The 25,958-nt window shown below is 45.5% G+C and overlaps 2 protein-coding genes across 3 annotated transcripts in view; one reads left to right on the top strand and one right to left on the bottom strand.

Moving 5' to 3' along the window:
• LOC141121560 (von Willebrand factor A domain-containing protein 5A-like) overlaps positions 1–3,103 on the bottom strand; it is a 70,767-nt gene extending 67,664 nt beyond the window's left edge. Inside the window, exon 1 of one of the 2 annotated variants that reach the window (XM_073611205.1) lies at positions 2,949–3,103. In XM_073611205.1, coding sequence (XP_073467306.1) covers positions 2,949–3,070 — 122 coding nt within the window. In that variant the 5' untranslated portion in view covers positions 3,071–3,103. The remainder of the gene's footprint in view (positions 1–2,948) is intronic. The other variant, XM_073611197.1, reaches the window with a different exon arrangement.
• Positions 3,104–5,568: 2,465 nt separating this feature from the next.
• Positions 5,569–25,958, top strand: part of LOC141121648 (von Willebrand factor A domain-containing protein 5A-like) — a 156,889-nt gene continuing 136,499 nt past the window's right edge. The window contains exons 1-4 of the mRNA XM_073611327.1: positions 5,569–5,691; positions 20,714–20,781; positions 22,854–23,056; positions 24,399–24,621. Of these exons, the coding sequence (XP_073467428.1) occupies positions 20,727–20,781; positions 22,854–23,056; positions 24,399–24,621 (481 nt within the window). The 5' untranslated portion in view covers positions 5,569–5,691; positions 20,714–20,726. The remainder of the gene's footprint in view (positions 5,692–20,713; positions 20,782–22,853; positions 23,057–24,398; positions 24,622–25,958) is intronic.

Genomic DNA, 25,958 nt, shown 5'->3' with positions numbered 1-25,958 from the left:
TGTTTACTATGCCTCAGTTTCTGAATAAATGAGAAGCTCTGTACAGAGCTATTCCTGTTCATTAAAGTGATACTAAAGGATCGTTTTTTTTATTTTTTTTTAAATAACAAACATATCATACTTACCTCCACTGTGCAGCTCATTTTGCACAGAGTGGCCCTGAACATCCATTTCTGGGGTCCCTCGGCGGCTCTTGCGGCTCCTCCCTGCATTAGATAACCCCTTTTAAGAAGCGCTCTCCCGAGGGGGTTACCTTGCGGGCGCGCTCCCAGGTCCAGCATTCGGTGTCCATAGAGGCCGAATGCAGGACTTGGCCCCGCCCCCCGGGTCATCGGATTTGATTGACAGCAGCGGGAGCCAATGGCTGCTATCAATCTATCCAATCGAGAGCCAGGAACCCGTGGAGAGAGGGACGGCGGGGACGCACTGACGGAATTTCAGGGCTCAGGTAAGTAAAACAAGGGGGGCAGCTGGGGGGCTGGGGGGCCGGTGACTGCAAGGTGTTTTTTCACCTTAATGCATAGGATGGCCAGGGTTGTCGGGAAGAGGCCCTTGTCCTCATCAGCATGGGGACAAGGACAAAGCACCCACCCCCCCATGTTGAGGGCATGCGGCCTGGTACGGTTTAGGAGGGGGGGAGCTCACTCGTCACCACCCCCTTTCCTGACCGGCCAGGCTGCATGCTCAGATAAGAGTCTGGTATGGATTTTGGGGGGACCCCATGCCTTTTTTTTTCGGCGTAGGGGGTTCCCCTTAAAATCCATACCAGACCTAAGGGCCTGGTATGCTCTGCGCTGGCTCTCGCGACGTGGCTCGCAAGGTGTCAATCTCACTGATAAAAGCGGCGAGATTGACTTCCTTTTCTAGTCCAGTCGTACCTCATCACATTCAAAATGAACGGACTTTAGTCCGTGTGTGGGCAAGTCCATTCGTTCGGGAGTCTGCCGTAACTCCGTTGAAAGTCCGTCGGGAAGACCAGCGGACCTAGTCTGCCAGACAGTCCAGTCGTGTGTGCAAGTCTGTTCGTTCGGCATAAGAGCTCTGAAAATGTGGAATAGACTCCCTCCAGAGGTGGCTCTGGCCATCTCATTAGATTGTTTTAAGAATAAGAAAGGTCTAGATTTTTTCCTAGATACACACAATATAACTGGATACTAATATTTATAGGTAATGTTGATCCAGGGAACATCCGATTGCCTCTTGGGGGATCAGGAAAGAATTTTTTCCCCTTTAAAAATTGGATCATGCTTTATTCTGTTTTTTTCCCTTTCTCTGGGTCAACTGTGGGTATAGGAACTAGATGGTGTCTTTTTTCAACCACACTAACTATGTAGCTATGTCAGCGCAGTGCCATGCAAGGCCATCCACTGCTTCGCACCACGTGGAGGCCAATTGAGCTTTATGAAATGTCTAGGCTAGAGCCAGGTTAGGCATCCAACGACCGCTAGTTAGAGGTCCGGTTGCATGGCAGATTAGAGACTACTAGCGAGGGACTAAAATGCAGAGTAGTTAGGCTGACTCTGAATTACAGTTCCACACCACAGTATCTGCAGGTGAGAAGCTGCATCCCAGGCTGGTTGGTCAACAGTTGGAGGATACCCTCATCACTGTTGATCTTGTCTTCAGGACTCTGACACCAAGATGGACACTGCATAGTGATCATCCTCAGGGACCCCTGCAACTGGACTTTGCTGCAACATTCATCTGGAGGTATATTTATTAATAACTATATATATGTATACGGTATATGTGCGCACAATTCCACCAGGACTTCTATTAGGCCCTGCTGATTATACAGTACATGTCTGTACATTGGATTTTTGTACCATTATTAATCTTTTCTTATATAAAGCTTGTATCATTTCTTTACTGATGTGCATCTATATAATTATGGGTAATGCCATATGCTGGTTGCAGTAGTTATTCTGCTCCCAATTACTTTGATAAGATTCCGGGTTAATTTCCGAGGAAGGGAATTCTCTCTGTACACAGAGGCCTTGTCCTGGGCGGAGGTACTGCCATGTAATGTATATAGAGTGTCTGCCTATATATAATGTATATACAAGGTCTGTCTATATGAAATGTATATACAGAGTCTGTCTATATGTAATGTATATACAGAGTCTGTCTATATGTAATGTATAAACAGTGTGTCTACTGTATATTGTAATGTATATACAGCGTCTGTCTATATGCAATGTATATACAGCGTCTGTCTATATGCAATGTATATACAGCGTCTGTCTATATGTAATGTATATACAGCGTCTGTCTATATGCAATGTATATACAGAGTCTGTCTATATGTAATGTATATACAGAGTCTGTCTATATGTAATGTATATACAGAGTCTGTCTATATGTAATGTATAGACAGCGTCTGTCTATATGTAAAGTATATACAGCGTCTGTCCATATGTAATGTACAGGTATATACAGCATCTGTCTATATGTAATGTATATACAGCGTCTGTCTATATGTAAAGTATATACAGCGTCTGTCCATATGTAATGTATATACAGCGTCGATATGTAATGTATATACAGCATCTATATGTAATGTATATACAGTGTCTGTCTTTATGTAATGTATATACAGCGTCTGTCTATATGTAATGTATATACAGCGTCTATATGTAATGTATATACAGCGTCTGTCTATATGTAATGTATATACAGAGTCTGTCTATATGTAATGTATATACAGCATCTATATGTAATGTATATACAGTGTCTGTCTATATGTAATGTATATACAGCGTCTGTCTATATGTAATGTATATACAGTGTCTGTCTATATGTAATGTATATACAGCGTCTGTCTATATGTAATGTATATACAGTGTCTGTCTATATGTAATGTATATACAGTGTCTGTCTATATATAATGTATATACAGAGTCTGTCTATATATAATGTATAGAACACATGTATGATGTATACGGTACCTGCGTACAGTACGATGTTTCCTTATCTGCTCTCTGTGTCGCTCTTCCTGGTGTGCTGGGAGTGTGATGATCTCTGTGTAATCACTGCAGGGAGTGTCCTGCAGGGGGAGAGGAGGGAACATAGAGGGGGGCGTAGTACAAGATCCATGACTCGGATTACTGTGCGGTCTGGTTTACCAGCAGTGTGCGGCATGATGCCAGCAATCCATCCCCACATGACAAGTTATAATTGACAAAAAAGCAAACAAGTAACAGGATATAAAAATAAGACTCAGAGATGGGAAGTGTCAGGATTATAAAGTGCAGCCCCAAGCAATACGTAAAACCTGTTAACCACTTAAGGACCGAGCCTCTTTCTGAGATTTGTTGTCTACAAGTTAAAAACAGGTTTTTTTTTGCTAGAAAATTACTTAGAGCCCCCAAACATTCTACATTTTTTTTTCTAAACACCCTAGAGAATAAAATGGCGGTCGTTGCAATACTTTCTGTCACATTGTATTTGCACAGCGGTCTTACAAGCGCACTTTTTTTGGAAAAAATACACTTTTTTAAATAAAAAATAAGACAACAGTAAAGTTAGCCCATTTTTTTTTATATTGCGAAAGATAATGTTACGCCAAGTAAATTGATACCCAACATGTCACGCTTCAAAATGGCCCCCGCTCGTGTAATGGCGTCAAACTTTTACCCTTAAAAATCTCCATAGGCAACGTTTAAAAAATTCTACAGGTTGCATGTTTTGAGTTACAGAGGAGGTCTAGGGCGAGAATTATTGCTCTCGCTCTACCGATCGCGGCGATACCTCACATGTGTGGTCTGAAAACCGTTTTACTATGCGGGCGCTACTCACGTGTGCGTTCGCTTCTGCATGCGAGCTCGGCAGGACGGGGATAGTTTAAAATTTTTTTTTTTTTCTTATTTATTTTAACTTTTATTTTTTATTTTTTACACTGTTCCTTTAAAAAAAAAATTGCCTCACTTTTATTCCTATTACAAAGAATGTAAACATCCCTTGTAATAAAAAAAAGCATGACTGGACCTCTTAAACATGAGATCTGGGGTCCTAAAAGACAGAAGAAGGAATAAATAAAAAAAGGTTGTCATTTAACCACCTGACACTTAACAACCGGGCACTTAAACCCCCTTCCTAACCAGACCAGTTTGCAGTTTTCGGTGCTCTCACACTTTGAATGACAATTACTCGGTCATGCAACACTGTACCCATATGAAATTTTTGTCCTTTTTTTCCACACAAATAGAGCTTTCTTTTGGTGGAATTTATTCACCGCTGGGTTTTTTATTTTTTGCGCTATAAATGAAAAAAAACAAATGGTGTGATCCCTCGCGCTACCAAGTCAACAAATGAACTAAATCAAATATAAGTGAAAGACTGAATAAAATATATAAGTGAAAACTGCTGCTGGACCTAAGTGTACACAGTGCACAAAAAATGGATATAAATAAATAGTGATCAGCGCAACTTCTTATAGCTAAATGAAGAAAATATCTGTGACTAATAAATACACAATATCAAAGTGACTAATAGCTGTGCAAAGTGAAAAAATGTCCTTTCAAACAATGTGTCAAAATCATGTGACAAATAATTCTTGTGCCAAAAAATTATTCTATGTGTGTTCTTTGTGGTTCTTGTGACCTTAATGCTCCCAGAGCTCTTACCTCAATGAGGAATATAAACCACCCTTACGATCTCCTGGAGAACGGTCCAATCTCCACCTCTAGATCCCACAAGGACGCTGCGGTTCCTGGTAATGCTGGATACGGTTACAGGTTTCCAACAGTATCACCGACTTTTCAGGCTCCCGATCATATGGTGGTTCCGATGTTTGCATCCTCCTTAGTACGGCGATACCACATGTGTGAGACTTTTACACAGCCTGGTCACATACAGAGGCCCAACATGCAGGGAGCACCATCAGGCATTCTAGGGGCATACATTTCAACTCTAATTTGACTATGTATTACACGTTGAGGCACTGTAGTGGCATGGATGCGAACTGATGTGGCATGGATAAGCCATGGATGGGATGGCTGGGTGGGTATGGCTGAGTGTGGATGGGATGGCTGGGTGGGTATGGCTGGGTATGGCTGAGTATTGCTGGGTATGGATAGGGTGGCTGAGTATGGATAGTATGGCTGGGTATGGCTGAGTATGGATGGATGAGTATTGCTGAGTATGGATGGATGAGTATTGCTGAGTATGGATGGATGCATGGATGGATGGATGGATGAGTATTGCTGAGCATGGATGAGTATTGCTGAGTATGGATGGATGGATGAGTATTGCTGAGCATGGGTGAGTATTGCTGAGTATGGATGGATGGATAAGTATTGCTGAGCATGGATAGATGGATGGATGAGTATTGCTGAGCATGGATGAGTATTGCTGAGTATGGATGGCTGAGTAAGGATGGATGGATAAGTATTGCTGAGCATGGATGGGAGAGTATTTCTGAGCATGGATGGGATGGATGGGAGAGTATTTCTGAGTACCGTATAACGTGTCATGTGGGGATGGATTGCTGGCTTCATGCCGCACACTGCTGGTAAACCAGACCGCACAGTAATCAGAGTCATGGATCTTGTACTATGCCCCCCTCTATGTTCCCTCCTCTCCCCCTGCAGGACATTCCCCGCAGTGACTACACAGAGATCATCACACTCCCAACACACCAGGAAGAGCGACACAGATAGAGCAGAAGAGGAAACATTGTACTGTACACAGGTACCGTATACATCCTACATGTGTCCTATACACTGCATGTAGACAGACTCTATATATACATTACATATAGACAGACACTGTATATACTTTACATATAGACAGACGCTGTATATACATTACATATAGACTGACACTGTATATACATTACATATAGACCGACACTGTATATACATTACATATAGACAGACATTGTATATACATTACAATATAGACAGAAACTGTATATACATTACATATAGACAGACTCTGTATATACATTACATATAGACAGACATTGTATATACATTACATATAGACAGACTTTGTATATACATTACATATAGACCGACGCTGTACATACTTTACATCTAGACAGACGCTGTATATACATTACATATAGACAGACGCTGTATATACATTACATATAGACCGACACTGTATATACATTACATATAGACAGACTCTGTATATACATTACATATAGACAGACTCTGTATATACATTACATATAGACAGACTCTGTATATACATTACATATAGACAGACATTGTATATACATTACATATAGACGCTGTATATACATTACATAAAAGACACACTGTTTATACATTACATATAGACACTATATATACACATTACATATAGACAGACACTTTATATACATTACATGGCAGTGACTCCACCCAGGACAAGGCCTCTGTGTACAGAGAGAATTCCCTTCCTGGGAAATTAACCCGGAATCTTATCAAAGTAATTGGGAGCAGAATAACTACTGCAACCAGCAAATAGCATTACCTATAATTATTTAGATGCACATCAGTAAAGAAATTATACAAGCTTTATATAAGTGTAGCGCTGGTAGATTTGCAATCTACCGCAGGTTAGGTAAATTTAGTGAATTATGTGTTAGGAAGGCAAAAAGTTTGCCTCTGTTCCAGCTTGGCTGACGTTGTGTGTGCTTCTGTGCTGACCGGTGGGTGTCGCTGTTACAACTGGTCAGTGTTGGAAAGGCAACGTGTCAAAGTGTATAGATGCCCCTCTGTCTCGGAGACAAGCTCGGTGGAGGTGGTCCTCCGAGCTGCATTCTGGGCGAGGGTATTTCTGGGACAGACGCCATATTTTGGGGTTCGTTTTACAGCCACCTGCTGGCCCTCCCGCCGACAGGTATGCATTAAGGCGCTACCTCGTGGTCCTCCGATCAGGAGGCCCACGATACAGCGGCGCAAGGGTGGGTGCAGAGGCTTGTCTGGGGCCTACCACCGCGGCTGAGGAATGGTCTTGAGCTGTCGGTCCTGTGTGACGAAGCTGGACAACCGAGGAGATCCCAGGGGAGGACCCGTCTTGGAGAGATCATGCGGTGAGCTGGTCTATAGAGGGGCCTGGTGACTCGGTCGAAGGACGTATCCAAAAGAAGTAACTATACAGCATAGTGTTGCCGGTTCGGCTTAAAGGTTCAAGCACTGTGACTGACTTTCACTGCAGAGAAAATCTGATACATCCTGTGGCAGAGGATTGTGCGGATTTACCCCCAAACAAGTCTGTGGCAGAGACTTTTGATTTGTGCTGCGTACTGGCTGCTAGACCGGTGAGAGAGGCCTACCCAGACGAGCAAGGTGTGTGTCCCACAAGGGGAGCGCATTCTGCCTAGTTATCTGAATTCTACCAGGACATTTGTCGCTAAGATTCTATAAGAAGATATTTGAGTTTCTCCTGAAAGTTTCCTTTTCTGCCTCTTTCCTGCTACTTCCTAAAGTTTGTTTGTTCAATAAAGCATTGAAAACGTACTCCAGTGTTGGTGCGTGTGTTGTCCAGCAGTAAACTCAATGGAACCCCTAGACCCGCTGCCGGTGAAACCAAGGGAAGCAAAGTGAAGGTAACAGACCCGCTTAAACCAGCAGCTCCACCGAGAGTTAGTGCTACATAAGAAAAGATTAATAATGGTACAAAAATCCAATGTACAGACATGTACATTGGATGTACATAATCAGCAGGGCCTGATAGAAGTCCTGGTGGAATTATGCGTACATATACCCGGGCATATATAGTTATTAATAAAGATACCTCCAGATGAATGTCGCAGCAAAGTCCAGTTGCAGGGGTCCCTGAGGATGATCACTATGCAGTGTCCATCTTGGTGTCAGAGTCCTGAAGACGAGATCAACAGTGATGAGGGTATCCTCCAACTGTTGTCCAACCAGCCTGGGATGCAGCTTCTCACCAGCAGATACTGTGGTGTGGAACTGTAATTCAGAGGCAGCCTATCTACTCTGCATTTTAGTCCCTCGCTAGTAGTCTCTAATCTGCCATGCAACTGGACCTCTAACTAGCGGTCGTTGAATGCCTAACCTGGCTCTAGCCTAGACATTTCATAAAGCTCAATTGGCTGCCACGTGGTGCGAAGCAGTGGATTGCCTTGCACGGCACTGCGCTGACATAGCTACATAGTTAGTGTGGTTGAAAAAAGACACAAGCCCATCTAGTTACTAGTTACAGTTGACCCAGAGGAAGGGAAAAAAACCCTGAACAAAGCATGATCCAATTTGCTCCAGCAGGGGAAAAAATTCCTTCCTGACCCCCCTAGAGGCAATCGGATGTTCCCTGGATCAACTTTACCAATAAATATTAGTATCCAATTAGATTGTGTGCATCTAGGAAAGAATCCAGACCTTTCTTATTCTTAAACCAATCTAATGAGATGGCCAGAGCCACCTCTGAAGAGAGTCTATTCCACATTTTTACAGCTCTTACTGTGAAGAAACCTTTCCATATTCGGAGATGAAATCTCTTTTCCTCCAGACGTAAAGAGTGCCCCCTTGTCCTCTGTGATGACCTTAAAGTGAATAACTCAACACCAAGTTCACTATATGGGCCCCTTATGTATTTGTACATGGTGATCATACCCCCCCTCCCTTAATCTCCTCTTCTCCAGGGAGAATAGATTCAGTTTCTCTAATATTTCCTCATAGCTGAGCTCCTCCATTCCTCTTATCAATTTGGTTGACCTTCTCTGCACTTTCTCCAGTTCCCTGATATCCTTTTTGAGAACTGGTGGCCAAAACTGAACTGCATATTCCAGATGAGGTCTTACTAATGATTTGTACAGGGTAGCAAAATGATATCTCTTTCTCTGGAGTCCATACCTAATACAAGGACTTTGCTTGCTTTGGAAACCTCAGCTTGGATACAAAAGGAAGTGTATGCAGTACTTTTTTCAGTGCACATTGCCCTCACCTACTACAAACAACCGCCCAAAGCAATTCCACCGCACCTAGTTTGAATGAATCCTTTAGTGCCATGAGTGTGAACCATGTGATTGTAAAGATGGACAGCGGTGCCAGGACTGAGAATGAAATTCATATTCTGCAGAAAAAAGCATTAGTCATCTTGGCTTCAGTCAGTTTGTTTTCATACTTTAACAAAAAGCTACAAAAGAACAGATCAGTGTGGAGACCATTGTGCCCACAGAGAGTGCGTGATAAAAGCAAACAATGCCCCTTTATTATAGCAATAAATCCAAGTATGAAATCTGGGGGAGAGAGGGTCCAATCGGGTGTGCTGGATGTACAGTGCCTTGCAAAAGTATTCCCCCCCTTGGCATTTTTCGTGTTTTGTTGCCTCACAACCTGGAATTAACACGGATTGTTTGAGAATTTTCATCATTTCATTTGCAGAACATGCCCACAACTAGGGATGAGCCGAACACCCCCCGGTTCGGTTCGCACCAGAACCCGCGAACGGACCGAAAGTTCGCACGAACGTTAGAACCCCATTGACGTCTATGGGACTCGAACGTTCGAAATCAAAAGTGCTCATTTTAAAGGCTAATTTGCATGGTATTGTCCTAAAAAGGGTTTGGGGACCCGGGTCCTACCCCAGGGGACATGTATCAATGCAAAAAAAACTTTTAAAAACGGCCGTTTTTTCGGGAGCAGTGATTTTAATGATGCTTAAAGTAAAAAAAAAAAAAGTGAAATATTCCTTTAAATATCGTACCTGGGGGGTGTCTATAGTATGCCTGTAAAGTGACGCGTGTTTCCCATGTTTAGAACAGTCCCTGCACCAAATGTCATTTTTAAAGGAAAAAATCTCATTTAAAACTGCTTGCGGGTTTAATGTCATGTCGGGTCATGGCAATATGGATGAAAATCAGTGAGACAAACGGCATGGGTACCCCCCAGTCCATTACCAGTCCCTTTGGGTCTTGTATGGATATTAAGGGGAACCCCGCACCCAAATTAAAATAAGGAAAGGTGTGGGGCCACCAGGCCCTATATACTCTGAACAGCAGTATACAGGCGGTGCAAACAAGACAGGGACTGTAGGTTTGTTGTTAAGTAGAATCTGTTTGTAATTTTGAACATTTTTAACGTGTTTAGCTCCAGCCAAAAAATCTTTTCTAAGCTTTTTGGAAAACATAGGGAAGGGTTATCACCCCTGTGACATTTGTTTTGCTGTCTTTCCTCCTCTTCAGAAGATTTCACCTCACTTTTTTGTCCCAATGAAAAATGTTTTTTGAAAATTTGGGTTTTTTTGTGGAACAAGGATTGGAAAGCATCAGTGGAAAGGAGAACTTGTTTTCCCATATTAACTCTTACAGGAGAGAATTTCCCTTCCTAGGGGTAGATTTCATCTCACTTCCTGTTGTCTCCTTCCGTTTGCAAGTAGGAGTCGTTTGTAAGTTAGATGTTTGAAAGTAGGGTCCTGCCCTATATACTCAGCAGAAATTTGGGCCTTAGGTGTTGCTGTGGCCACAACACTGTAAGCCCTCACAGGGCCCTGCTGTGAAATATTAGATCAAGAATTGTAATTACATGCCCCTGTTGAACAGGAGCTGAAAAATTAGGCCTTAGGCACTGGTGCTGGTGCCACAACACTGCAACCCCTCACAGACACTCTAGTTGGAACGCAGGAACGAGCCCTGCTGCAAATTATTGCTTCAAAAATTGTAATTACACGCCCCTGTTAGACAGGGGCAGAAAAATTGGGCCTTAGGCACTGGTGCCACAACACTGCAACCCCTCACAGACACTCTAGTTGGAACGCAGGAACGAGCCCTGCTGCAAAGTATTGCATCAAAAATTTTAATTACACGCCCCTGTTAGACAGGGGCAGAAAAATTGGGCCTTAGGCACTGGTGCTGGTGCCACAACACTGCAACCCCTCACAGACACTCTAGTTGGAACGCAGGAACGAGCCCTGCTGCAAAGTATTACATCAAAAATTGTAATTACACGCCCCTGTTAAACAGGGGCTGAAAAATTGTGCCTTAGGCACTGGTGGTGGCGCCCAGAACCAAAAATGTTCTTACAAGCTATCAGCGTGATGATTGAGGAGGAAGAGGATAATTACTCAGGGATAGTCACTCAGCATCAGCATAGGCAGTCTTTGAAGGGATCTGAGATTTCAAAAAAAATTATTCGGTTACATCAGCATCAGGTGCTTGGTAGCTGGTGGTGATCCAAGACTCATTCATTTTTATGAAGGTCAGCCGATCGACCGAGTCGGTGGACAGACGCACCCTGTGATCGGTTACCACGCCTCCAGCAGCACTGAATGTGCGTTCCGAAAGAACGCTGGATGCAGGACAGGCCAGTAGCTCAATTGCATACTGTGCAAGCTCTGGCCAGTGATCCATCCTCAAGACCCAGTAACCCAGAGGATTTTCGGTGGGAAAGGTGTCCAAGTCTGATCTTGCCCCTAGGTATTCCTGCACCATGTAAAACAGACGCTGGCGATGGTTGCTGGAACCGATCATACCTTGGGGCTGCGGACCAAAAAATTGTCTGAATGCATCGGTCAGACGGCCACCTTCTCCACCGCTCCTTCTTTGACTGACCGAAGCCTCAGCAACACGTTGTCCAGAAACAGGAGTTTGTAACCTCCCAGTCTCTGGGAACGCGTTGCACAGACCTTTCTGCAAGGCCTCCCGAAGATGTTTCATCCTCTGCTCCCTCTGCGATGGCAAGATAAGGTCCGCAACCTTACCCTTGTAACGTGGATCAAGGAGGGTTGCCAGCCAGTATTGGTCCTTCTCCTTGATACCACGAATACGAGGATCCTTACGCAGGCTTTGCAGGATCAGGGAGGCCATGCAGCGTAGGTTTGCTGAGGCATTCGGTCCGGAGTCCTCTGGGTCACTAAGAACGACATGGTCCGCAGCCACCTCCTCCCAGCCACGTACAAGTCCATGTGTTTCTTGGGACTGATCCCTTAAAGACTGCTGCTGATGCTGAGTGCCAGGCTCCACCTCCATACTGACACAATCTTCCTCCTCCTCCTCTTCCTCCTCGTCCTCTTCCTGTGTGATCGGCGGGCACGCAGGAACACTGTCTGGATAAAGGGGGCCTTGAGAGCTAAGGAAGTCCTCCTCTTCCTGCCTCTGTTCTGCCTCAAGTGCCCTGTCCATTATTCCACGCAGCGTGTGCTCCAACAGGTGGACAAGGGGGACAGTGTCACTGATGCATGCACTGTCACTGCTCACCATCCTCGTGGCCTCCTCGAATGGTGACAGGACAGTGCATGCATCCCTGATCATGGCCCACTGGCGTGGGGAAAAAAAACCAAGCTCCCCTGACCCTGTCCTGGTGCCATAGTCGCACAGGTACTCATTTATGGCCCTCTGCTGCGTGTGCAGCCGCTGCAGCATGGCCAACGTTGAGTTCCACCTGGTGGGCATGTCACAGATTAGGCGGTTCTTGGGCAGGTTAAACTCCTTTTGGAGGTCCGTCAGCCGAGCACTGGCATTATATGACCGGCGGAAATGCACACAGACTTTCCTGGCCTGCCTCAGGACATCCTGTAAGCCCGGGTACCTGCCCAAGAACCGCTGCACCACCAAGTTAAGGACGTGAGCCAAACAGGGCACATGGGTCATTTGTCCCTGTCGGAGGGCAGAGAGGAGGTTGGTGCCATTGTCGCAAACCACCATTCCTGCCTTAAGTTGGCGTGGCGTCAACCACCTCTGAACCTGCCCCTGCAGAGCTGACAGAACCTCTGCCCCAGTGTGGCTCCTGTCCCCCAAGCACACCAGCTCAAGCACCGCATGGCATCTTTTGGCCTGCGTACTTGCGTAGCCCCTTGAACGCCTACGGAGCACCGCTGGTTCCGAGGAAGAGGCCATGGAGGAAGAAGAAGAGGAGGGGGTGGAGGAGAGAGGTGTGTCACAATCAGCATTTTGGAGGCGTGGTGGCGGAACAACCTCCAACACTACTGCACCTTGTCCTGCATCCTTCCCAGCTGCCAGCAGAGTCACCCAATGCGCCGTGAAACTTAGGTAACGTCCCTGTCCATGCCTGCTGGACCATGAGTCAGCGGTAATATGCACCTTACCGCTGACCGCCCTGTCCAGCGAGGCATGGACATTGCCTTCCACATGCCGGTAGAGAGCCGGAATCGCCTTCCGTGAGAAAAAGTGGCGTTTGGGTACCTGCCACTGAGGAACCGCACATTCCACAAACTCACGGAAGGGGGCAGAGTCTACCAACTGAAAAGGCAGCAGTTGAAGTGCTAGCAATTTTGCCAAGCTAGCATTCAACCGCTGGGCATGTGGATGGCTGGGAGCAAACTTCTTTCGGCGGTGCAGCAGCTGGGGCAGGGAAATTTGCCTGGTACAATCTGACGTCGGTGTACCAAAAGCAGATTGCCCACAAGTACTTGGCTGTGACACACCTAATTCTACACCTTCATTCCTCTCACTGCAGGTCTCAGAGAGGACTGAAGGTCTAGTGGGGTTGGAAATCTCAGCTGATGAGGAGCAAGGAGAGATCCTCTTTGTTCTTTGGTGTGGGTCTTTTAGATACGCTTGCCAACGAACTGCATGGCAGGTCAACATATGTCTGGTCAAGCATGTGGTACCCAAGCGGGAGATGTTTTGGCCACGCGAGATACGCTTGAGACATATGTTGCAAATAGCAGCGGTGCGATCTGATGCACTCGTCTCAAAAAAGGCCCACACCAAAGAACTTTTTGAATAACGCGCAGAGACTGCAGCGCCCTGCACATGTGGAGCTTTGGGGTGTGATGCAGTCAATGTGCTGCCCTTAGGCTGGCCCCTGGAGGGCATCCTGCCTCGTTGGTGATGTGCTGCCGCCTCCTCCTCCTCCTCCTCCTCCTCCTCCTCCTCTCTCCTATCAGGCACCCACGTTGAGTCAGTGGCCTCATCATCCCCTCCCTCCTCATCACTGGAGCAAACCTGGCAGTATGCTGCAGCAGGGGGAGCATGACTGCCAGATTGCTGTCCTTCTTGGGCACCCCCTCTGTCCGCGCTCATGTTACTGCCTTCATCGAGCTCAGTATCGTCATCAGAGCCTTCCAAACGCTGGGCATCCTCCTGGAGCATGTACCCAACACTGTGGTCAAACAGTTCGAGGGAATCCTCATGAGGACATGGTGGAGCTAGGGAAGGAGTCACTGATGACATTGAGCTGAGGGAAGAGGCCGCTGCTTTGCCAGACAAAGCACCCTGGGCATGGGTGAGAGAGGATGAGGAGGATGAGGACGGCTTGGTCATCCACTCGACCAAGTCTTCCGCATGTTGCGGCTCAACATGGCCAGCTGCCGAAAAAAAGGCCAAGCGTGTCCCATGGCCACGTGCTGATGAGGATGCACCGTCTCCACGACCAGCACTAGACACAGAGCCTGCTTGCCCTCTCTTATTGGCTTGTGACTGTCTGCCTCTCCTTCTTGGCCTTCCAGACATACTAATGGCCTGTAGCTGCACTAAGCTGGGATAGAACACCTGTAATTTTCTTCAAGTAGCTTTATATACTGTAACCAGACAAGCCTGCCTGTCAGTAGGAAGATAACAGGAACGGATCTAGCTGAACACTGTGAGCAGGACGCACTGTACTAAATGTAAATAGTCTAGCTGCCTGACCGTGGTACTAATAGGATCAAATAGAACACCTGTAATTTTCTTCAGGTAGCTTTATATACTGTAACCAGACAAGCCTGCCTGTCAGTAGGAAGATAACAGGAACGGATCTAGCTGTACACTGTGAGCAGGACGCACTGTACTAAATGTAAATAGTCTAGCTGCCTGACCGTGGTACTAATAGGATCAAATAGAACACCTGTAATTTTCTTCAGGTAGCTTTATATACTGTAACCAGACAAGCCTGCCGGTCAGTAGGAATTTAACAGGAACGGATCTAGCTGAACACTGTGAGCAGGACGCACTGCACTAAATGTAAATAGCAGGAACGGCTCTAGCTGAACACTGTGCGCAGGACGCACTGCACTAAATGTAAATAGCAGGAACGGATCTAGCTGAACACTGTGAGCAGGACGCACTGCACTAAATGTAAATTGCAGGAACGGATCTAGCTGAACACTGTGAGCAGGACGCACTGCACTAAATGTAAATAGTCTAGAAGATAACAGGAACGGATCTAGCTGAACACTGTGAGCAGGACGCACTGCACTAAATGTAAATAGCAGGAACGGATCTAGCTGAACACTGTGAGCAGGACGCACTGCACTAAATGTAAATAGCAGGAACGGATCTAGCTGAACACTGTGAGCAGGACGCACTGCACTAAATGTAAATAGCAGGAACGGATCTAGCTGAACACTGTGAGCAGGACGCACTGCACTAAATGTAAATTGCAGGAACGGATCTAGCTGAACACTGTGAGCAGGACGCACTGCACTAAATGTAAATAGCAGGAACGGATCTAGCTGAACACTGTGAGCAGGACGCACTGCATTAAATGTAAATAGTCTAGATAGAAGATAACAGGAACGGATCTAGCTAAACTGAATACAGTGTATATATATATATATGCAACACCTGGGATGCATATATATACACAATACACTGTAAGTGCAGCTAACTGACTGACTGTTCTGCCTAATCTATCTAACTCAAATCAAATGACACTGTCTCTCTCTCTCTCTATCTCTCAGCACACCGGAACACACACTACACAGGGCCGCCGTGCAGGCGGCCTTATATAGTGTGGGGTGTGTACTAAATCCCCTGAGCCATAATTGGCCAAAGCCACCCTGGCTTTGGCCAATTACAGCTCTCTCTACTGACAGCGCTGTGATTGGCCAAGCATGCGGGTCATAGTGCATGCTTGGCCAATCATCAGCCAGCAATGCACTGCGATGCCGCAGTGAATTATGGGCCGTGACGCGCCACACGAATTTAGCGCGAACGGCCCATAACGTTCGCAATTCGGCGAACGATCGAACAGCCGATGTTCGAGTCGAACATGGGTTCGACTCGAACACGAAGCTCATCCCTACCCACAACTTTGAAGATGTTTTTTTTTTTATTGTGAAGAAAACTACAAATAAGACAAAATAACAGAAAAAGTCAATGTGACATAGCGTTTTCTTTGATGGCCAAAAAGTTCAATTTTAGTCTCATCAGACCAGAGCACCTTCCTCCATACATTTTGGGAGTCTCCCACATGCCTTTTCGCAAACTAAATACGTGCCATTTTGTTTTTTGCTGAAAGTAATGGCTTTCTTCTGGCCACTCTGCCATAAAGCCCAACTCTATGGAGCTTACAATGTGGGTAAGTGTGGCGCTAAAAAATACATGTGCGTTATTGGGCAAAGCCTGACAAAATAGACATCTGAAAGGCAATATGCGCAATAAAGTGTATTAATGAAACACAAAATTAATCGTGTATAAACTATTAACTAGGCACTAGTAGAAATGGGTAGTGCAAAAGTGATAATAGGGGCAATCTATGTGTTGAAGTGTATCAATAGAACACTAAAGGACCCTGTATAAACTGATAGCTACCACTAGCAGGAATGGGTCACTGTGAGATGGTGATAGAAAAATTTAAGAGGATAATTACTCACTATAGATCCCAAATCAATTTGGAAAAGACGTGAAAAAATAAACTAACCAGGACATCTTAAAGATGCGGTGACACAAATATATGATAAACATAAAGTGAAAAAGGTAAAAATAAGAATGATACGACACATTAACAACATGAACTGCTGTCAAAGCTAAAAGTCCAGCGTGAACTTATAAGTAACTGACATAACTAGAAGTCCAACATAAATGAATGGGTAGGCATCTAGGAATGTGGTTGGGAAGGTCAACAGCAACCGGAAACAGTGGTATGGGACCCTTAGATCCGGGAATGGCATCCACAGGGTAAAGTATCCAACTTATATGTGAAAGGGATAGGCAAAAATACCCTTACAGCAGCAGCAGCTGAAGATGATGGAAAAAACTGCGGCACTCACCGACCGAACCTCTCTGGTCTCAGCAACTCCCGGTATCCACCAGAGAGGTTCAGTCGGTGAGTGCCGCAGTTTTTTCCATCATCTCCAGCTGCTGTGGAATCACCTCTCCTCCCCATAGATTTGATGGTGCTCCTAGGGATCATTAAAGATTTGAATTTTTTTTATAACCTAACCCTGACTTGTACTTCTTAACAACATTGTCCCTTACTTTTTTGGAGAGTTCCTTGGTCTTCATGGCAGTGTTTAGTGGTGCCTCTTGCTTAGGTGTTGCAGCCTCTGGGGCCTTTCAGAAGGTGTGTATATGTAATGACAGATCATGTGACACTTAGGTTGCACACAGGTGGACATCAGTTCACTAATTATGTGACTTCTGAAGGTAATTGGTTGCACCAGAGCTTTTTAACGGGCTTCATAACAAAGGGGGTGAATACATACACACATTCCAATCAGTTTTTATTTCTGAAAAATAGTTTTATGTATATATTTTTCTATTTTTACTTCACCAACTTAGACTATTGTGTTCTGATAAATCACATATAATTCAGATTAAAAAATTATTGAATTAAAGGCTGTAATGTAACAAAATAGGTAAAAAGCCAAGGGGGTGAATACTTTTGCAAGGCACTGTATGTAGCACCCTCCTAGTTAGGCTTGTAGGCTGGTTGCCTGCAGTGTATTAGTTAGGGAGTTGACTGGCCCAGATGGGGGAGGGTTAATGTTCTGCACTTTTTGGACCCTGCCTATCTCTCCTGTAATATATATATATAAGGGAGGAGGAAGGCCAGTTTTGAGGCTTGCTGGCTCGCCCTCGTCCTGCTCAAGAAGATGCCGGGGGGAGAAGGGGGGACTGCTGTGCCCAGCAGTCCATCAGAGGACACTGGGAGTCCGGAGAACTATCAAGTCTTGGAGGATATCATGATTGACCTTGTTGAGGTATGCCTGGGCAGCCTAGTTGAGTTATCGCACAGTAATGTTCTGGTTGGACTTTGCAAGATGTTCAGTGAAGTTGCATCAACTGTTTTAAGCCTGCTCTAAAGTCGCTTAAAGGGGTGCAGGAAGGGTCCTGGCATATAAAAGAACAAGGCTCAGTAAAGCACATGTGAGGTATGAAGCAAAGCAACTAAGGAAGGTGTACTTAGCAAGAGTGGCAGGAGGAGTCATGCCGTTTGCTGTGGATAACCAGAAATAGTGCAAGGTACGTTGCAGCCAGTCTTGAACCGTGGTACCTGGTGACCTCCGGTATTGAGGGAGTCGTTAATCTGAATCCATCCCTAGCATTTGGTTTCCTAAAGCTGCCGGGAGCAAGCACATGATATGGGGACCTTTGTGCACCTGGCCATATGATACAGGAGAGAAGGAAAGAGAGAGAGAGAGATAGAAAGTTAACACATGAGGTCTGTGCTAGGCGCATGGCAGGACCCCATTCTGTCACTAGGAGTGAGATGACGGAGGTACGCTGGACTGGTGGAGAGGGCCCAGGATCAAGGGTGCCCCTCCTAAATGTAATATACAGAAGAGAAGTGTGTGTAGTATAATGGGACAGCACTCTACAGAAGGTCTCTATGTAACTAACTGCTGCACACAGTGTGCGGCTCATCTCTAAGTCGGGGAACCGCCATCATGTTTGATTCTCACATGAATGAGGCCTGGTCCCAGGAATTGATGAGCCCACTCCACGTGAACAGGTACCCACCACGTGCAGGGTGCAGTGACCCTGCCCACAGGCTGCAAGGTAAATTTAATGTTGGTTCCTTCTGTAATCAAGGGAGCAGGGGTTGTTTGGCCTGCTCTGTTCAGGGTTTTACAGTCTGAGTTTGATTGCTTCCCCCCCTGCCTCTTGAAAGAAGCTTCTGAAGTTTAGGGAGGGAGAACTCAAGGGGATAGCCTGAATATTGATCGGGGCCTAGCCAATCCCTGGGATAGTGTGCACAGATGGTGGTTCGGAAACTGGAAAAATGTCTAGCGCTCTGGAGATATTGTCTTTCCCCAGCAAGGAGAGTTGACACACTGAGGAGGGCAGTTGCCCCTCAGGCAACCTAAGAATTGGGTTAATGTTCTGCGATGTCTTAGGAGATGCAGTGCTGTGACCTGGAGGAAGCCTGCATCTGACTGCAGGATTTCTTTAGAGAGATGTGATCTAGAGAAGGACTGTTTCACTCACTGGCTTGTGCCCAGAGGAGACTGAAGGGTGCACAGCAGTCCTGGGAACTTGTGAGTAAAGATCCTAAATTGATCCCTGTGACTGTACAGTGTTTTGAAAAATACACTGGGTACCAGCAGCTGTGCACAAGAGCAAGGTAACCAGATGCCAGAGAGTCTTGCCCCATGGTCTTCAGCTGTAAGGGAATTGACCATTCAATATCCACATTCACTTATGGAGAAGTGTGTCCTCTAACTGCTATTTGTTAATCGTTTTCGGAGTATTCCATGACCCAACCCATCTCCTGTTCAAGTTCTACAAGCAATACATTACAAAAAAGACAGCCCCTAGACTGTTTATTGAATCTAGATTTCATGGACTGCTCCATGGGTGCACTGGTGGCCTCTGTACAGTTTGGGAAAGAACCAGTTAAAATCTGTGCCCTTTCAGGGGTAGCATTACATCAATATATTGCTACCCCCATAAGTGCCGCTAATTTCTCCCAGGTTCCTCCCTGTCACATAGTGCAGCGGCAGCTCGGCAAACAGCAGCATTCACTCCTTTGGCTCAATAAACAGTCTAGGGGTTGCCTTTTTCTGCACTTATAGCTGGTTAACTTGGATAGGGCAGGGAGCTGTGGGATACTCCATAACAGTGGTTCTCAGCCTCAGCCCTCAAGTACCCCCAACAGGCCATGTTTTGGGAATTTTTCATAGATAAAATAGCTGTCCAAAATACCAAGCCATTGACTCTGATTTAAAGCACCTGTGCAAGATAAAGCAAAACCTGCAAACAGGACCTGTTGGGGGTACTTGAGGACTGAGGTTGAGAACCACTGCTCCAGAACACTGAACAGTAATGTCAGCCCAGGACACTCTTCACTCTGTAGCTACTTCTCAGTACAGTCCCCTCAACCATATTTTAGGGAATGGACAGCACTGGATCAACATAAACCAGGCAAGCATTAGTTATAATGCACCAGGGGATCGACAGCAGCACAGTCATCCAGGTCCTGCTCTCAGGTCTGTACTCACAAGTCCTTAGGTAATTGAATGCCTTCCTCCTGAATCAGGCAGACATTTCCACGATGAACTCTCCAGACTGGACCCAAGCTAAAGTCCCCCTTCTTCTTTAGCTTCAGAGATTTCCTTGAGTGGTTAGGCCCCCCAGCTTTAGAGCCCAGTCACAAGTGCGACTTCTGTGACCCTGGTAGTTTTTTATTTTTGTTGTTTTATTTTTTTAGGTAGGTGGCAGAAGCTGCATGTGGAGGAAGCGATGCCCTCCGTCTCCCTCCTGCAGCTGCTGAATGTCTGCGGGAGGGAGAGGAGGAGAAGTGGGCATTCAGCAGCTACATGGAGGGATCGGTTCCTCTACATAGTGCTGCCCCGCTGCCCTCCTATCCAGGCATACAGGGGGGGAGGGGCATACGGGTCCCCTGGAGCATGGGACCAGGTCGCAATGGCGACCCCTGTACAAATGCCCCTACATATATATATATGACTCTTTCCTGACATCCTCCTTACATACTTTTAAATACTTACACAACAATGTACATAGCTGAATGCATGCTTCTAATAGTACGCAATAAGTGGTAAAGGAGGGAAGAGAGCCCTGGGGGTAGTCTGTATTATGTCACATGGGCTGCAGCCATAGAATCTGACACTGGTATCTTTCATTTCCTTTCAGACAACCTTCAAAAATGCCACCACTCCCTCCATGTTGTGGCCTCATCATCGCGGCTTCCCGCCAGCCAGGTGAGTGTACAAGCAATGGCAAATTACAGCATGAACGCCCCCCCTCCACCCCCGTGGGATCCGCTTGGAAGCTGGAAATCACTGTAGTAGAGACCGATGCTACAGTGATCTCTACTAGCTTTAGGGGCCCTTGCTGAGCAGCTGCCCTGCTGCATTCTGAGCACAGGAGGTTGGCCACTGGGCACTGGCACCATTCAGATATTGCATTGCATTTTCTCAATGAGGAAGGTGGAAAGGCAGGGTATTGCAGTCATGCTCTCCACCACATCCAATCAGGGAATCTTTTGCATTCCCTGAGAAGATGCAAAGAATTCTCTAAATTTTGCTCATGCCATGTGGATGACCTCCTGTGTTCACAATGCAGCAGGGACATGGAAGCTATTGGAGATCTCTGTAGCAGCGGCGCCTAATGTAGGGGTTTCCATACTCTAGAGGGATCTCACAGATATGATATATGCATAATTACATTGGTCCAAGCTTGAACAATGTAACTATGTAAAAATTGCCATAGCTGGAATTGTTCTTTAAGCTGTTGCTAGAGTTATGTTGCAGAGTTACCGCTATAATCTTTATATTCTGACACTCATACCTGTTTTTACCTACTGTTGTTCCCCTCCTTGGCTACTATGTCTTTAATGTGACCCTTTACCTCTTGCTCTAGCTTGTGCGATGTGCTTTGGTTTATTTCAGTAGTGTAGAAAGAAGAAAATAAACCTTTGGATATAATATATTACACCTGTCATGGTGACTGCAAGACCATCTTAGTGTAGATGCCGACAACACAGACATCATTGTGTCACACAATATTCAATTCTTAATGGGCAGTTGGAGTTCAACTCATATGCATAGCTCCCAACTGTCCCTGATTTGGAGGGACTGTCCCTGAATTGGAGCAATGTCCCTCTGTCCCCTCTTTCCTCCTCATTTGTCCCTCATATAGTTGTATATAAAATGCACTTTTTATCTTTCAAAAAGTGTTTCCCAGCGCGAAACCTTTCATCCAATTTCTAAATTGCTGCATTTGTAAACTTTATAAGCCAATATAAAGGAATAGTAGTGGTAAAAAAAAGCCCTTGTGGATTTAATTAACCTTCTTCTTTCTTTTTTTTTCTTTTTTTTTTTGTTAATTCTCCTTTGTTGGGAGGTATGCATATGTGGTACATCACACCCTGAGTTTACCATCATGGCAGTGCTGTTGCTACCAGGGAGTGTGATAGCTGATCCCTATCGGTCATCTCAGACCAGTAGCTCTTAGACCGAGATAGTGAGGGCCATCACTCTAAGTCAATGTGGCCTAGCTGCAGTGCACATGTGCGGGCAGGAAGCACCTGTCAGAAGGTGAGAGCGACGACTCTGTGTGCTACTGCTTGTTCTTTGGCCAATAAAAAGGCTGAGAGCTGAGAGAACAGCTTACTATATACTACAAGATTTTATCAGGCCCGCAACAAGTGTCTATGAAAATAATCTAGCTGGCTGGCATTGGAAGCGCCGATCTGTGTATCATAATATGGAGACTGCCAGCAATCCATAATCCTCCCGCAGTCCTCCTGATGGGCTCTCCTGGATGTGTAGGGTGAGTCTGATTGATATTCTTGGATGTAAGAGTAGATTTTGATGGGCACTCCTGGATGTAAGGAGATACTCTGATGGGCACTCCTGAATGTAAGGAGATACTCTGATGGGCACTCCTGAATGTAAGGAGATACTCTGATGGGCACTCGTGGATGTAAGGAGATACTCTGATGGGCACTCCTGGATGTAAGGAGATACTCTGATAGGCACTCCTGGATGTAAAGGGGACTCCTTTTAAGATTTTTTTTTGGCCAGTAAACTTTTAACATCCAAAATGTGGTCCTCAAACTTGAAAAAGTTGGAGACCCCTGAGCCAAACTAAGCACAGAGTTGGAAATCTCTTATCTCCTAATTGGTAATTTGGTATTTGTGTGACTGGTCCCTAGCTTGATTGAACGGTACTTTTAAAGAGTATTCATCTCCTAAGTGCTCACCAGAAATACAGCTCAAGTTACTGGACACCAGATATAATTGTGTGATTCTCCTGTGTGTGTGTCTAGTCCCTCTACAGGTGATCTGGGTTGACGTCCAGGTGAAAGGCTTTGTGGCGGATGTATCAGCAACTCTCAAGTATAAGAACAAGGAGGAGAAGGCGGTGGAAGCGGTCTTTGTTTTCCCCATGGATGAAGACTCCGCTGTCTACAGCTTTGAGGCCACAATAGAGGGGAAGAAGATTGTAGCTGACCTCCAGGAAAAGAAGGAGGTAATGAGGATTACAAGACGAACAAGAGAAACACATTACATTTTCACATGATTATACACTCTTATGCCGTGTACACACGACTGGACTTTTCATCGGACTGAACTCCGAAGGACTTTTCAAAGGAGTTCCGACGGAGTTCCAACGAAACGGACTTGCCTACACACGATCATACCAAACTCTGATTGTTTTGAACGTGATGACGCATGACCGGACTAGAATAACGAGTCAGTCGGAAAGATTTGAAAAATGTTCTATTTCTAAAGTCCGTCAGATTTTTCTACAGAAAAGGTCCAATGAAGCCCACACACGATCGAATTGTCCGATGGATTCGTTCCGTCGGACCTTTGCTGTCGAAAAGTCCGGTCGTGTGTACACGGCATTAGGCTTTTCTTTAAACTGGATTGTAAGTATACATTCTTCTGCCGCATACACACGAGCGGACTTTACGGCAGACTTGGTCCGGAGAACCGGAGTCCGTCGGATAATTCGATCGTGTGTGGGCTCCAGCGGACTTTTTTTTCCCAAAAGTTCGACAGACCTAGAAATGAAACATGTTTCAAATCTTTCTGACGGACTCGAGTCCGGTCGAAAAGTCCGCTCATCTGTATGCTAGTCCGACGGACAAAAACCAATGCTAGGGCAGCTATTGGCTACTGGCTATCAACTTCCTTGTTTTGGTCCGGTCGTAGGTCATCATGTACCAATCTGTCGGACTTTGGTTGATCATGTGTAGGCAAGTCCGTTCATTTGGAAAGTCCGTCGAAAAGTCCCCCAGACCTAGTCCGTCGAAAAGTCCGCCCATGTGTATGCGGCATTAGGCATGTAGTACAATCATTTGGTCACCTTTTGCTTTTCACGTTGATGACCGAGACCTTGTGGAGACCCATAATTCTATGGCCAAGGCTGTAAACTGCCCACAAAGGGCTCTGCCATTTGATGGTTGAATAGTAATGTACTCTTAACATTTGTCCATGTTGCTTTGTAGATGAGATATAGAAAGTGTGGTCACCAGTTTGGCTGAAGTATCTACAGATCTTCCAATGTATATCAGGTTTTGTGATCTTCAGTCACAGTCGTCGGCTGTTACTTCCTTTCTATTTTGGGAGAATTAACAGAAAAGCTAGACACAAATTGTAGAGTTAGCTGGAATTTGGTAAAGCAAATAATGCTGTACAGTACACTATAAGACACCATAGCTGGATATACTCAAATATAACTAAAATCATATATTATATATAATAGAAACTGTGTATATAGATCATATTCACAGATCTAAATTGCTGTAAAAGTGTTTAATATACACAAAAGTAACAGTTTTACTGCTATTCCTACTCTTCTCCAGGCTCACAAAACCTATGATGAAGCCATCAGCCGAGGTGAACAAGCCTTCCTCCTGGAGGAAGATGAGAGCTCGGCAGACATCTTTAGATGCAGTGTCGGGAATCTCCCTCCTGGTCAGGAGGCCGAGGTCACTTTAAAATATGTGCGGGAGTTGCCAGTGGAGGCAGATGGAGCTGTGCGTTTTGTACTCCCGGCCATCCTCAACCCGAGATACAGCCCAAAAGGTACAAGTACAAAGCATGCAGTTTTTTTTTTCAATGTAATGCTTTTATTTGCTCTTCTGAATAGAACACTAACCCTAAAGTAAACTTGACATGACCTAAAATGTTTCTAAACAAGTGCAGACACTAAGAACCCTGTGTTAGCCTTTAATCTAGTTCCTGTGTACCTGTGGAGCCTTTTGCATCATAGACCCCGGTTTTACACGGGACCTTGTCTTCTGTCCATATTGTAGCTGAAGCACTAAACACAGTCAATTGAATTTCAGATACTTGGGCTTTAAATGCCAGAACTTCTGTGTGCAGTAGGGTAGATTAGCCATTTTTTGTTTTTCAAGATATTTTTTTGCTTCGATCAAGACTTCATCTATACACTGCATGAGCTTGTCTCTTTATGCAGCTATCCAGATTGGTGTGTCCTCCACTGATGTGGCTAATGTGACCTTCAGCCACTGGGCTTTGCTTGCGGTGCATTCCAGGGTACAGTCTTAGTTCGCCATAGAGTACTAGCTTAGAGCTGTGGCACAACCTTTGGGTAGGACCCTATCTCTGAAGACTAATTATGAGTATGCTATGGGTGGAGTATTGAAAACTACTACAGTATATTTATTAGAACTGTTGGACTCCATTATTGTAGCGATCACCCCTGAAAGGGCCGCTGGTTTGTGTCCCTGGTTCTTTCCCCAGTTATGGCAGCAGCAGCTAGGTACACAGCAACAGTCACTCCATGGCTCACTAAGCAGTCTAGGGGTTTGTCTTTTGTAGATTTATTGCTGAATAAACTTGGATAGGGATGAAGGGAGCTGTGGAATACTTCAGTTGCACAATGCAATGATATGAGGATACTCTTTACTATGTCAAAACTCTTTAGCTCGGTCCTTCTAGCAGCATCCAGGAGGTAACCTGGCTCTAGTTATCTAGAGCAGTGGTCTCCAAACTGTGGACTGGGGGGCTGGATGCGGCCCTTTGCATGCTTTTATCTGGCCCTTGAGGCATTATTCCCCCTCACTGTCAGCAACAGTGGGGCATAGTTCCTGCCACTGACACCAATGATGAGGCACTATTCCTCCCACTGACACTAGCGATGGGGCTCTATTCCTCCCACTGACACCAATGATGGGGCATAATTCCTCCCACTGACACCAACAATGGAACACTATTCCTGACATCAAGGTTGGGACACTATTTCTCCCACTGACACTAATGATGGGGCACTATATTTCCCACATATAGTAACAATGGGGAACTATTACGGCCCCCCAGGGGCCTAAATAAAGGGGGGGGGGTCAGGGCCGTTCAAACCCCCCCCCCCGAGCATCCTGGCAAAATGCCCAGTGTCCCTG

Source organism: Aquarana catesbeiana, linkage group LG01 (genome assembly GCF_042186555.1).
Source record: "Aquarana catesbeiana isolate 2022-GZ linkage group LG01, ASM4218655v1, whole genome shotgun sequence".
Lineage (NCBI taxonomy): Eukaryota > Metazoa > Chordata > Amphibia > Anura > Ranidae > Aquarana > Aquarana catesbeiana.
Note: the sequence above shows the minus strand (reverse complement) of the source record. Positions and strands in the feature narration are given on the sequence as shown.